The sequence below is a fragment of the Streptopelia decaocto genome (genome assembly GCF_964273445.1).
Source record: "Streptopelia decaocto genome assembly, chromosome: 6".
Taxonomy (NCBI): domain Eukaryota; kingdom Metazoa; phylum Chordata; class Aves; order Columbiformes; family Columbidae; genus Streptopelia; species Streptopelia decaocto.
The window spans coordinates 48,954,961-48,970,309 of record NC_138660.1 but is presented as its reverse complement, the minus strand read 5'-3'; the positions used below and the strand labels follow the sequence as shown (position 1 = coordinate 48,970,309).

Genomic DNA, 15,349 nt, shown 5'->3' with positions numbered 1-15,349 from the left:
AGGAAAATACTGCTAGGAACTATCTGTTCCATTATACTATTCTGTACTCTTGCATTTTGCACTGCATCACACAGAAGAACTTAAAGATACACTTGGAGAGCTGCAGATGAGCTCCCTTAGAACGGGTTCTCAAATGATTTTGAAAAGGCTGCACCACCAAGGAGCAGGTGCACAATGTTTGAAGGAGACCTAGAAGTGCATTGCAATTTCAAGTCTACATGCTCAACGATGTATACAGAGTACTGGGTAGTATAAGTGGAAGCCTACAGATCTTTAACCATACAGCAGCCATTCGTTTCCCTTTCACCCCCAATAGCCTGACTACATCTGTCTGTGCTAATAGGGCAACTCTCAGTTCCACATATTCATTCCCATGGAATGCAAGGTAAGAATGTGTCTTGAATCACTTGTTCGCTCATTCCAAAAAGCAGTACAATTCCATAGAAATCTCTGTATCTCCCTAAAACTACAATCATATGACAGACCATGAAGTCTTTACTATACAGAACTTGGAAAACATTATAACTTTTAAATCTGTACTAGCATTGCAGATCCTATGGCAAAACATTACTATATACACACTTAGTTTTCTGCGATTGAATCTGTACCCTTGTGAAATATCAGATGACTAAACTACCGTGATCAGTAGAGCTTTACAGAGACACCGTGGACAACACTTTACACTCTTATTATATGTTTATTGTATTTATCGACAAATAGTGAATTCTTATTTGATAATCTGTGGTTTAGTTATTTCTGTAAACGTTATAAATAGCTCTGTAAGTTTTTCTTGGCAATCTTACCCTGGTACAATTTTTTGCATGGAAAAAATTAATCTCTGATGGATGTTTCAAAATCTTTAGTTGGAGGATTGAGATAATGAAGCAAAAAAATTGGAAATTAATTAGGAGAGAGCAGGAAGGATGAAAGGGAAGGGCATAAAATGGAGGGAAATAGAACACGCTGGGGTTTTTGGTGTTTTGTTTTTTACTTTTCTAGGGCCACTCCTTCCCAATGGCTTACTATAAATACATTTTTAAGGATTACTGATGAAAGATAATTGTATTATTTATTTTACAGCTATTCTAGTTTATTTACTCATCTGCCTGCAGACCAGACCAGCGTTATGCAAGCCAGAAATGATGGAGTGATTAAAGGAGTCACAGGGAATGTAATGAAGTGTGGATATACCTAACAATGAAGCTTCTACCATTGTCTAACAAACAGTTGGTTATCAGTCTTGATTAGTCCGGTTAAATCTGAACAGCACTGGTAGCTATGGCTGTTGAATAAGATTTTCTGGACACTAGAAAGTTACATTTGACCAAAGGCCAGGTCTGGATGTGTTTTTTGAGAGCTTTTATATTCTCGTCAAGTTCCGAAGATACCATGGGAAGTCCTCACCTAAACTGACCATTCCAATTCACACAGCTTTTGGGAGTTTTCTTTTTGCATGTGACTTCATTTTTCTTTAAATGCCACCAAATGTTGACTGGTTTATGTGAATTTAGAAGGCATTTTGATACCATTCTACCAACATGGTTTCGTCAACAGGTACTTAGAATATACTTTAATTCTACATTGTCTGACACAAAAGATCTTTCTGCATTATAGAGGGATTCCTGGAGAAAGAGGTCCAGCCTTGAATCTTCTTGAGAAGTTCAGGGCACACATCATTCCCACCATATGTATCAAAAGGATATACAGGATGAATGAGCAATATTGCCTTTCTGTTTTTGTGTAGGTCTCTTTGGTTAGCTTAACAGCTAATGCCTTGGGCTACTCAGAACTTGGTGCGATTAAATCCCTTAGGACACTAAGAGCTTTGAGACCTCTGAGAGCCTTGTCGCGATTTGAAGGGATGAGGGTAAGACAAAATGAAAGAACCTGAAGTAATGCATGCATTCACAGAAACAATGCATGCTGAATAATCAACAACAAATCCATGCAGAAATGCTACACTACCATCCTATATATTTTACATTTATCACTAACATATAAGCAAAAGACTTCATCTGCTTATATGAATTCATGTGTTATTGCGCACATTGTTATGCTTACTTAGGCTCCTTGGCCTTTCACCGTATTTCACATTTTCCTGGAGGCCTCAAGGATTTATCAACTGCATGGATCTATGCAATGTTACTACAAAACTCAATTTATCCCATACAAATAAATATTGTTATAGTCAGAACAGTTTTAAAAAATGCAATACTTCCTCATAAAAGTGTGTGCACATATACACACATATATATGCACATGTATTTCATACAAGTATAGAATATCATGCATAGTCTGTCAAATATCTTTTAACCTACTATTCTGTAAATGTTAATTGGAAATTTCTGTTACTATTTAAAATTTTTGTAATGAATTCCTATGTTAATAAGTAAATTGGCAGTGTTAAAATAGCTTCGCTCTTTCGGATTAGAACTAGTGGGTCCTATTTAAGACAACTTTTCTAGCATATCAAAGATGGAACTGGTTTTGTGATTCCTGGCCTAAATCAGTTGCTTACTGCTTTCCGTATTGATTTTTAAATGTTGATATATAATCTATAGAGCACTACGCAGCCTGAAAACATATCAGAGACTTTTGCTGATGGAGTTGCATATATTTGAGATGTTACTATCCCCAGCTGTTGGTTATCACCATATCAGTTACCACAGCTGAGGCCCTCAGCTGCCCAGCTGGGCGCTCTCAGTCTGTTCCAGTGCAGAGTCAGGTTGATTAGTTTGGATGCCTTCTTTGGTGCACTGAAATGGAGAGAGACCTTATGCATTCTACATGACATGAACTCTCTAGAAGTGTCTCTCCTAGGGACAGTAGTCAAGAAACTGGAGTTGGGACATATTTCTAGCTCCAGCCACAAGAAGATATCTTATACCTTCAGGGTCCATCTGTCTGCCTTGGACATATCGCCATAGATCTAATCAGCAGATGCACCTGAGCTGAAAGCTCATTACTGTAATTAAAAGGTATCCTTGGGTAAGCTCCCTACTGCAATCACTGGTCTTTGGCACCCCAAGTTACAAGCAGATTAGCAAATTTATAAGCTGACTACAAATTGGTGAGCTTCTCAAGAAAATGTGATGCTTCATGTGTGTGGAGAGTAAAAGACTTCAACCAAAAAGCAAAGAGGCTGTGATGAAAGGCTATACATTCAAATAGAAAATACCACTTCTCTTGCCTCCAACAAATTTCTGGAACTCTGCTGAAGCAAATTTGAAAATTTGGGGTGTTTATACCAGACATAAGCCTATCCAAAATTTCAATAGCATCTTGCTAAAAAACACATTAGCTGTTGGTCTTTTATGATAATGGTTAGCAAAAAGAGAAAACCCAACTGAATACAAAATATTACAAATTTCCTATGCATGGTAAATAGCTTAAGTGGTAATTTAGGGCAAGGAAAAACTATCAGTTTGTCATGAAGGTTTATAGGTAATTTTCAACTTCCATGTTGATGTAAACTTTACCTACTGATTTGATCCTGATGTACTAACTGTACCTCGTTGTAAAATATCCAGATAAGGACAAGATTTATCACTTCAGCAAAAGATACAATAAAAAGCAGTGGATGAAGCTAGATAACTTCAGACTATAAATGTGACCTATATTCTTGCTAGTTGGGCAAATAGACATTGAAATGTTCCTATGGATACAATGAATTTTACCTTATTTAAAGTAATTCCTTTCAGGCTTAATATCTTTAAAGATACACTAGCTCAAGTTGGTGAAGAAGTTAGTATAAGAAGGTTTTAAGGTCTGATACATGGAAATTCAAGATGTCTGTCACAGCTTAGGAATTTCATTGGTGTTTAACATCTATGAATTGAAAATATGACAATATAGTATGGGTCACGTATTTGCATAGGCCTTAAAATTACTTCAAGTGAGAATAATATTTCCTGTATACAAGTAAGAAATTCCATTCTACACGTCTGAAATGTTTAATCCCCCATACTATTCTCTAGGATCAGGGCCAGTGCCTGCCCAAACTAATAATGGAAACATTGCCCCTATGGAAAACATGATGTTTGCGCTGTGTCTTCCCACCACTACTATTGCTAGGGCAAATACACTTTAATTTGCACTTGGGCCTTCATGAAAGTAGCCTGTGGGAGTATAATCTGTCTGCGCCCTGTCGCAGTCAGTATCACTCGCTGCTGTGTAGTGCTAGACATGTACTACCTCTTTTTTCTCACCACTAAACAATGCTTTCAATGTCTTTCTAATGCTTTCTGTACTTTCACTTGCTGTGTTTTCTCACACCCCTACTAGCAATGGAAGCTAGAAAGTGTCTTGGATCAGTGTTTTCAGTGATGCTCAACAGTATGTTTTGAGTGTCTTCAAATGATTCACATTACAAGCTGGTCCTGCTATAGCTTCAGGACTCAGACTGAAACCAGAGCAAGTAGGTCAGCTGTAGAAATCCAGCAATTAAAGAAAGAATAACATGACTGGACCTGCAGCTGTAGCAGAAAGAACAACAGAATTCTCCAGTGTAATGAGACTGAAAGCTTGAGGACAAATATTTTCACTTCATTAGCTATCCCTTTATATCTCAATAATTGTTCCTGATGGATGATATTAGATTTAAGAAATCTGCTTATGTTTTTAAGTAGAAGAATTAAGATGATAACTTTAAATAAAAATAATGTAAAAATAAGAACTAATATATATCTAGAAAAAATTCCTGAATTGGGGAATAAAAATGATGTTACCACTTCATCCACCATTCTGTGCTTTTATAGAGTCATAGAGTAATTTTCCTTGAAAAGAATCTCATTTGGTCCAGCTCCTAAATTTAACATAACAACGTCACTGAAGTCCTGTATGATCTCTAATATTGTCCAAAGTATGTATCACACCAAAGATGTATTGTTTAGGCAGAACTGGAGCCCTGAAAGTAAAACAAGTATTTCTTTCCTTCAGCCCAAGGCAACTATGTGGTACACACAGTGGTGGTTCAGCACCTACTCTAACATTCAAAGGTTTTATTTTCTATTCTGTAAAATGGCAAGGAATGAAAGGTGATCTACATACATTACTAATTTTATAAGTAATTGATTCTATGGAGCCTGTTAATTGTATAAGAGATATAAATGTAATGCCAAATTATTTTACAGGCTTAAGCTACATATTTGTATCTCAAGTAGAGATGAATAGTGTGCTAGAGGATCTGTTGTAGTACCTACATTATACAAACTAAATGAAATATAAATAATCATATCTATTTAATACCTAAAGTCCAGCATTTTTAAAAGAAAATCTTTGTTAGGTTCTAAGGATCTAAATCTATTGTTTTGGCAAAAGTGGCAGCTGTGCTCCATAGGTATTAAGTTTTATATTGTTAGACTTACAAACAGATTTAAAATAGGAGTTAACTAATTTAGCAGTTCATCAATTTCATCATTAAATAATCATTCTCATTCATAATGGACCTACTTTCTCCCTAATTTTATTTTCTTTGCTATTTTATTTTTATTCCAGCATCTTTTATTATAATTCATCATCATACATGAACTCATTTTCATATTTTTCTTTCCTGAAGCCTAATTTTCCCTAAAATTTATTTGGGAATGAAACCGAGTCTCTTCCTTTGCCAAGTCTTATCTGCCACTTGCCTGAACACTACCAGCTTTTCTGGGTTCAGACACTCAGCTGGTTTCCTGGTTTAAACACGTCTACTTTTCTGAATTTATGTATAACCATCCAAATGAACATGCAGACATCCCTGAGTTTTCTTATATTTAAAAGAAGTCTGAAAATTGCTTTCAGTTAAAAATCTGTTCAGCAATGTTGATTTGGACTGTTTATAAATATTGCGCATATAGTTTTGCAGACATACATTTAGTAAATATTCTAAAATGAAGTAATAAATGCTGACATTTTTCTTTTATTTTTTTTTTCATTTTACCTGTCTCTTCTTCTTTTTCCTGTTCTTTAAAGCTACCATTTGCTACTGCTTGTATGTTTTTCCATCAAAGCGTCTTGATGTTTTATCTTTCCTCTATACTGCTTTTCTTACATTTACTCTCAACAATTAAGAACGTGTAATACAAATATTGCATTTAAGAAAGGCTGATGAGGCATTTGTAAGATACCGGTGCCTGTGTTCTTACACAGTCTCTCTTTGATTTTGTTTGTACTCTAGGTGGTTGTGAATGCCCTTTTAGGAGCAATTCCATCCATCATGAATGTGCTTCTTGTTTGCCTTATATTCTGGCTGATCTTCAGTATCATGGGAGTAAATCTATTTGCTGGAAAATTTTACTACTGTGTTAACACTACAACTGATGAGAGATTTGATATCAGCCAAATCAACAACTATAGTCAATGTGAGGAGCTCATAAAGAACAATGAAACAGCCCGATGGAAGAATGTGAAGGTTAACTTTGATAATGTAGGCCTTGGTTATCTTTCTCTGCTTCAAGTGGTAAGTCACCATTCCTTTATTTCTCTTTTCTATGTCTCTGTTGTTTACTTGTAACAGTAAAAGTAATGTTTCATTGTTTCTTTCATTTAGAAATCTTGTCTTTCACTTCTTGGTTTGCAATTATAAAGTGTGAGATAAACCTGTGACTCTATAGAAATAATACAATGCTGACTATGAGAAAAAATACATAATTCAAACCTAATTCACCTTGGATGCATTGAATCTACCTAAAGCACACCTACTTTGCTCACACACAGAAAGAAACTTTTATATCAGCTATAACTCGTAATTGATGAAAGTTCTTAACTGATCCTGTGTCATCTATAGTCAGATATTAGGATTCACTTGCAGTTCTCATATATGAATAGAACATACAATAGAAGGCAAGAGTCACCTATTAGTATTGCACTGTGCTGGTGTTCATGATGAGCACTAAAGACACTTAGTCTTCAGCTCTTAAACAATGTTTCTGACAAGCCATTTTCCAGGAAAAGCATGAGGTAAACTCCAGTGTTCTGTTTACAGGCTACATTTAAAGGATGGATGGATATCATGTACGCAGCTGTGGATTCTCGTAATGTAAGTATAGCCCCTTGACTCCATTTATTTTGACTCTATGAGCTCCAAGATTGAAGAATGTAATTTTAACATCTTTTAGAAATAACAGTAAAAATAAGAGAACAAGGAATTATTATAGTCTTGTAGTTAAAGAAAATGGAAATTATAGGAAAAATACAAGAGACAAAGAAAGCAGAGGAACAGTCCTGAAGGATTCCATGTTCTCTATGGTACAGTTGGACAAAAATTCTTCAATTCCACAGCAGACAACTATTTCCATGAAATGCCTTTTCTTCCTCCTGTTGTGTGCATTGAGGCATTCTTTGCATTTGGAAACAGGCACCGATACACAGTGTAGAGATGATTTTTTGTAACACTGATCTTTTTTTAAAGCTGAGACTTTCACTGTACTTTGCAAGCTGCCTGATTCCTTTCTTCAGCACACAGTTCCTATTCTTAACTCGGCCAGTGCGTTTTCTTACCTCTTTGCCTTCCCCTTGCTCCCTCACAGAATCACAGAATGTTAGGGATTGGAAAAGACCTTGAAAGATCATCTAGTCCAATCCCCCTGCCGGAGCAGGAACACCCAGATGAGGTTGCACAGAAATGTGTCCAGGCTGGTTTTGAATGTCTCCAGAGAAGGAGACTCCACAGCCTCCCTGTTCCAGTGTTCTGTCAGCCTGTTCCAGTGTTCTGTCACCGTCACTGAGAAGAAGTTTCTTCTCATATTTAAGTGGAACCTCTTGTGTTCCAGTTTGAACCCATTGCCCCTTGTCCTATCACTGGTTGTCACCGAGAAGAGCCTGGCTCCATCCTCATGACGCTCACCCTTTATATATTTGTAAACATTAATAAGGTCACCCCTCAGTCTCCTCCAAGCTAAAGAGACCCAGCTCCCTCAGCCTTTCCTCATAAGGGAGATGCTCCACTCCCTTAATCATCTTCATTGCCCTGCGCTGGACTCTCTCCAGCAGTTCCCTGTCCTTCTTGAACTGAGGGGCCCAGAACTGGACACAATATTCCAGGTGTGGTCTCACCAGGGCAGAGTAGAGGGGAAGGAGAACCTCTCTCAACCTACTAACCACCCCCCTTCTAATACACCCTAGGTGCAAGTTGTCCTCTAGTTCTAAGTAGACAGCTGAATAAGCTGTCATGGTAAAGCTCCAATGTTTTGGTGAGCTACACTCACACTGGGAAGCCTGTTGTAGTACAGCAAATGTGCATAGCTGCACCAAGAGAATATTCTTACTCTAAACAGGGCTTGGATGCCTCTCTTCCGTAATCCAGGGCAGTTTTCTAAGTGAATATAGCAGTGAGAGCTCCACAAACCCACATCTAAGGCTTCTCATGAGATAAACAGGAAACTTTGCAGGTTTACAAGCTGGTGTTTCTGGTTGTCTACAGACTCAGACAGATGGTACCATACTAGTTTAAACCAATTGTGCCTTCAGTATCTATTCTATGCCTATATAGGCCAGTTACATTTTTTAAAAATGAAATATCAAGTTTGATAGCAAAGTTCTTTGTTAAGAATTTAACTTCATAGATTGAAGATCATTGGGACTGATATGTGGCAACTTGACCATAAGAAGAAAAGATCAGGGTGACCAAGCTCTGCTCTGAACTCTACCCAGCATATATTTGATTCTATGCACGCAGTTAAACTAAAGCCTAGTTTCTGTGTTTTTTCTGTAGGTTTTGGATCAGCCTAAGTATGAAGATAACCTGTACATGTATCTTTACTTTGTCATCTTTATCATATTTGGATCATTCTTTACCTTGAACCTTTTCATTGGTGTCATCATAGACAATTTCAACCAGCAGAAAAAGAAGATAAGTACTTCATCATTATTCTGAAAAGAAAGCTAAAAAAATACTTATATTTGGTCCACACACAATAACTTTATTAATAAAATATTACTTTTCATTTTATGATAAATTAAGATGTGCTCTGCATATTAAATACATTAAATTATTAAAGCTTATTATTTGGCTTGATGAGGATTTGATGGACAAGTGATATGTCTATCCATGGTTAGTAAAATACCCAAAGTCATCTTTGTAAAGATGTGAATTTCAGGCTGGAGTCCATAATAGACTCCAAAAGGCTAACCATCAAAAAGGCTAAATGTAGCTATAGAAACTCTTAGCTCTACTGCCTTCATGTCTCCGAGATCAGCAGTGTGGATTTCTGAACTCTAATAATAAACATTGTATTATCTTTATTTGTACTCTCCTTAGCCTTTTTATTTTGTCAACGCTGCCTCAAAAGGTGTCAGTGTTTCAGCTGCAGAACTTAACTAAACTATCTGGCTACAAAAAGTGCTGTTGGAGTGGGAGAAGTGCTGTTGGATCCATGTGCTGAAATGGTTTGAGCTGGAGAGAAATTGTCTTTTTTTTCTACCCATTCCAGTTAGTAGTTTCAGGATCTCCTGCTTCAAGTTCTGCCCCAGTCGAGCAAAAAGCGTTGTGAAATATGACCATCTGGATATTTTCTAATTCTCCTTTGGTATCATAGATGTCAGTTCTGAAATTTTGCCAAAATTTACTCTAGAGAAAAAACAAGAGGAGGGGACTAGAATATTTTATTAGTTTGTGCCTCTCTAATAACTGATGGCGTTGAGTAGAACAAAGAAAAGGCACCTCTTCTTCCTCTGTACCTCCCATCTCGCCAATGAAATGCAGAGGTCTGCCACAAACAATGCAAAAATCATTCTAAACATTAAGTGGAATATGTAAAGCAATTCTTCTATTACCAAAGTGCTAATAATCATAATAAAAGCGGATTTTTATCTCTGTCCTACTTTTTCCCACAGATGAGAATGTGAACAAGAGTGATAATTACCATTCAGTGTCTTTGCTTATATGTAATCAATAGAGATACATGATTGTAACCAGTTTTTGTCTCTTTGGTTTACTTTGGAGGTCAAGACATTTTTATGACAGAAGAACAGAAAAAATACTACAACGCAATGAAAAAATTAGGTTCAAAGAAACCACAAAAGCCTATACCTCGACCAGCAGTAAGAATAAATTGATTTTCTGTTATTTTTATGTTTATTTAAAAATGGGATTGTTTCAGTTATGCTTTAGGCTGAGTTAAGTTGTAACGTAAAAGACCAAGGGATATAAGAAAAGCCTTATTCATCTGAAATTCAATTTTTTTTCTCTTTTGTAGTCTAACTATGGAGGACTCTTCCCTTCCCTTTTTCCCCCCCTCATTTTCTCTCCGCTGATGGCAATGACATTTTATGTGGCATTTTTTCAAAACACTAGTTTGATTAAAAACATTAAATGTGGTATATTTGTCAAAATATATGAAAGCCTTAGGGCACACGCTTTTTCAGTCATGAAGAAAGACTCTGAAAGTGCTGTATAGGGGCAAGTTAGTGTATCGTTGCCTGAAAAAAAGTCCTTTTTGCCCCTCACATTCCTGTTGCACAGTCCGTACAAGGGTTTGCTCTCCTGAGCAAGGGCTACCCTAGCACTGGAGAGCAGGTTCTAGCTGGGGCAGAGGGACTCCAGGTCTGCAAGTCTACTTTGGATTGTGGAACCTGCTCAGTGGCCAGTCCAACCACCAGTAAATTCTCTATAGCTTAAAAATTGAAGAAATAGGTTTAAAGTATTTTGGTGGCATGAAGACCACTGAACTTGGGGCTTGAAAACTTTGCAAGTTTTCTGGGAAATGAAGTGCTATTAACTCTCAGCCTGCTCACACCCCCCTCCCCTCTGCTGCTTTAGTTTTTTTTCAAATTTTGCTAAGCTAAGCATTCAGTTAATAGTCTGTGTCACAAAAGGTTACAGTGAACTGGTTCAGGCTGGCAAAGTCTCATTTGCAACTTTAAAAACATGCACCATTTATATTTTGAAGTCATCCCTATAATGCTTATAAGCACAGTAGTTGCATTTCTATTTCATTCGTGTTTACATGTACAAATTGGAAAATTCATACAAATGGAGGACTTCAGCAAAGTAATGAAATCCCCTTCATACTAAATTTTAAAAATTTCTAGCAATTTTGAAAAAGAAATTTTACCCAATACATATTGTAATGAATCTTTTTCTTTCCTTCCCCAGAACAAATTCCAAGGCATGGTCTTTGATTTTGTAACAAAACAAGCATTTGATATCAGTATCATGATACTTATCTGCCTTAACATGGTTACCATGATGGTAGAAACAGATGATCAAAGTGAAGACATGGAAAACATTTTATATTGGATTAACTTGGTGTTTATTGTACTTTTCACTGGAGAATGTGTCCTGAAATTGATTTCACTTCGCCATTACTACTTCACTATTGGCTGGAATATTTTTGATTTTGTGGTTGTCATTCTCTCCATAGTAGGTAAGAACAATTAATTTTTATGAAATGGCTAATTCTGTGGAAACTGAAAAATTTTTGGCATGTAAAGTCTATATATATTTTGGTTCAACATTGTCACTAGAAAGTCTGACCACTTTTTTTTTTTTTCTTTTGACTTCATATTATCCAATAAAATAACAGTATGGTAAGAAATTTTTTAGCAATAACTTTCCTACACTCTCACTTTTTTTTTAGTTGAAAGTAGATCTTTATTCTGAATTCAATAGAAATTCCTTAGCGTAGAAACAAACCCATACATTAAAGGCAATTTGTGCATAAACTACCAGTGGCACTTGCAGGAAAAGAGCCCAGCAATCCAAAATCCAAGAACAATATCTGTGTGGGACTGTTGTTAGGCTAGCACGCAAGCGCCCCAGACAGGAGCCTAAAACCCTCAGCTTACTTGAGAGGTTTGTTTGATCCCGAGAGGATTTATGCCAGAGCTAGAGTGAGCAACCTGAGAAGTAGAGCTGAAGCAGATATAGTAATAAATACATGAGTCCACTCTTTGCTTTATCTAGAGCAGAAAACCTGAAAGAATGTGAGTAAATATTCTGTCATTTAACCTCTTAGAACTCCATAATATGCAAATCAGTTTTGCCATTTTTTATGGAAACAGGATGTAATTATTTTTCTGCTTTGAGGCTCGATTCTTCTACTCCTCAGTGAGTTCTAAGAAGCCTTTTTATTATCAGTTTGTTTATGTTTGGAATTGCTGTGTCATTAATACTAAACTTGCGGTCATGTTATTTCTTGTGTGATTAAGAAGTTGCAGTTCTCTTCAAACATACATATTTTCTTTGAATACAAAAACCTTGATTACACAACATTTTCATAACATAATAGTATAAATATGATCTTTCTTCAAACTAACTGAGATTATTTTTGTTACAGTTAAACAGAAAGCTATTCTGGTCTCCACATTTGCTAGTCTACATACACTAGTTATCAGTTTGTGCTAAAAAAGATTGATGTTGTGTATTTGTGTTTCTGTTTGCATACACAGTCATACAACTAATAGTTAGAAATGTCATTGATGCAGTTTTTCATTATTCTGCAAATTACTTCAGAACTTCTATTGGGATTTACGGGTTTTCAAAGCATGCCAAACTGCAAAGGTTTTGTAAAAACAACTAAATGGTTCATTTCTAAAATCTGTTCAAATATTCTATTATTCTAAAGTCCTACGATGTTTGCAGGATAAATCTTCAGCGGTAATTTTAAAATGTAATAGTATTCTTTACTAATTTAACTTATTTTTCAACAGGTATGTTCTTAGCTGAGATGATTGAGAAATATTTTGTGTCCCCCACACTGTTCAGAGTCATCCGACTTGCCAGAATAGGTCGAATCCTGCGTCTCATTAAAGGCGCTAAGGGAATCCGCACTCTGCTTTTTGCTTTGATGATGTCCCTTCCTGCTCTGTTCAACATTGGTCTGCTGCTGTTCCTGGTCATGTTTATCTATGCGATATTTGGCATGTCCAACTTTGCCTATGTCAAGAGGGAAGTTGGGATTGATGACATGTTCAACTTTGAAACGTTTGGCAACAGCATGATCTGCCTGTTTCAAATCACCACATCTGCTGGCTGGGATGGTTTGCTTGCCCCAATTCTTAACAGTGGGGAGCCAGACTGTGACCCCCATAAAGACCATCCGGGAAGCTCTGTGAAAGGCGACTGCGGCAACCCTTCCGTTGGGATTTTCTTCTTTGTCAGCTACATTATCATCTCATTTCTGGTAGTGGTGAACATGTACATTGCTGTGATTCTGGAGAACTTCAGTGTTGCTACTGAAGAAAGCGCTGAACCCTTGAGCGAGGATGACTTTGAGATGTTCTACGAAGTCTGGGAGAAATTTGATCCTGATGCAACACAATTCATAGAGTTCAGTAAGCTATCAGATTTTGCAGCCTCATTAGATCCTCCTCTTCTAATAGCAAAGCCCAACAAAGTCCAGCTTATTGCAATGGATTTGCCCATGGTGAGCGGTGACAGAATTCACTGCCTTGACATCTTATTTGCTTTCACAAAGCGTGTTTTGGGGGAAAGCGGGGAGATGGACGCCCTCAGAATACAGATGGAAGATCGGTTTATGGCAGCCAATCCTTCTAAAGTCTCCTATGAACCAATTACAACCACATTAAAACGAAAACAGGAGGAAGTATCTGCTGTCATTATTCAGCGTGCTTTCAGACGTCACCTTTTAAGGCAAAAAGTCAAAAAAGTTTCATGTATATTTAATCAGGATAAAGGTAAAGATGAGGATGATCTGCCTGTGAAAGGAGATATGATTATGGATAAACTAAATGAGAACTCTACTCCAGAAAAAACAGATATGACCCCATCCACAACCTCCCCACCATCCTATGATAGCGTAACAAAGCCAGACAAGGATAAGTATGAAAAAGACAAATCAGAAAAAGAAGATAAAGGTAAAGACAGCAGGGAAAGTAAAAAGTAACAGGGAATTCTGTTTGTTATAAACTGTTTACAGCCCAAGAAAGTATGTATTTGTGTCAACAGGACTCCTATAGGAGGTACATGCCAAACTGACAGTTTTTACATATATAAATATATATATAATTATATATATATATATAGAAGGTCAGTGCCTATAACAAGACAGTGACCCCTCGTCATCAAACTGCAACTCTGTAAAACAGGGTAACATCTTGACAGGAGGTTGTTGTTTTTATTACCAGCTGACACTGCTGAAGAGAAGATAAAATGGCCAATCAGACCGTAGGGACCAGTTGGAAAAAAAGGTGCGAACCTATGAATCTCTGTGTTTTAACATGAAACACACAGTACAAAAATTGTATCCACTGTTTGCATTTCAACAGCCACATTTGCCATATTTTTACAAAAATCAGTGTTGGTGAATTTATCATTTTTTAATTCACAGGTTGTTTACTATTATATGTGACTATTTTTGTAAATGGGTTTTATGTTGGGGAAGGGGGTATGAGAACCAGGTGTTCTGCTCTCGAATTCTCTATAATGTACAGACAGAAGTGATCTGCATGAAGGCATGCTGCACTTGTAGTTCATGCATGGAAAAACATGACGTCGCACAACGCAGCAGAGTCTGACTACTTCCATGTTTCAGGGTGGCTTTATATTTTGAGGTGCTTAATAACAGTATCCATCTAGTATCTCATCCAGACAAATCTTAATGTGCCTGTAAAGTCCCATAGAGTCTACAATAATAGAACAGATGTTTTATTTTTTCATAAGTCATTTAACTGTAGTTGACTGAACTCTGCATTACAAAATTTACGGAGGGAAGTAGAGTCCATTTTTAAGTATTCTTCTGTAGGAAACTGCTTACCTGAGATTGGGAAACTGAATTTACCAAAAATCAGCAAAATTTAAGGATTATGAAGTTGTTCTGCTTCACCCTGCAGTATCGTTTAGCCATCTTCTGCTCTCAGCAAGGTTGACATTGTATGCGTTGGTTAAAAAAGTATCGTCTATGTAAATAGTTATTTTATCCTGTGGTGCATGTTTGAGCAAACAAATAATGACCTGTGCACAATATTTATTGCATCAAATATGTACCACAATAAGTGTAGTTTGCAAGCTCTCAACAGCTAATATGAAGTATTCTGTACCATTAGAGATAGTTTGGAAGCTATCACTGATGCATGTTTATCTTGCCTTTGCTGCTGTAATTTTACTCCTTCCACTGTTCAAAGTCTAATATGGGAAGCCATATCTCAGTGGTTAAGTGAAACAAAGTGTTCAATTGGTCATCATTCTTTCACGACATCAAGCAATAGTTTGCAGCTACTTAACAGCTTCTTGCTTTGCATTAAAAATTTTAAGTGACTACTGTACGGTGTATAGTCGGACTGTACAGGATATGTTGCAAACTGCTTAATCTGTTGAAAAATACATGGATAGAATTTTCTAAGAAAATATAAATATTGTAAAAAATACCATTTAATTTTATTTTTCAGCAGTTTGTACATAAAATAA

The 15,349-nt window shown here is 36.6% G+C and overlaps 1 protein-coding gene across 9 annotated transcripts in view; it reads left to right on the top strand.

The window, feature by feature from the left end:
• LOC309441201 (sodium channel protein type 2 subunit alpha) overlaps positions 1-13,829 on the top strand; it is a gene marked incomplete at both ends in the record, with an annotated part of 54,321 nt that extends 40,492 nt beyond the window's left edge. For all 9 annotated transcript variants that reach the window (XM_082055716.1, XM_082055723.1, XM_082055721.1 and 6 more), the window contains 7 exons: positions 1,745-1,867; positions 6,161-6,442; positions 6,968-7,021; positions 8,696-8,837; positions 9,899-10,023; positions 11,078-11,348; positions 12,634-13,829. In XM_082055716.1, the coding sequence (XP_081911842.1) occupies positions 1,745-1,867; positions 6,161-6,442; positions 6,968-7,021; positions 8,696-8,837; positions 9,899-10,023; positions 11,078-11,348; positions 12,634-13,829 (2,193 nt within the window). The remainder of the gene's footprint in view (positions 1-1,744; positions 1,868-6,160; positions 6,443-6,967; positions 7,022-8,695; positions 8,838-9,898; positions 10,024-11,077; positions 11,349-12,633) is intronic.
• Between the last annotated feature and the right edge of the window lie 1,520 nt (positions 13,830-15,349).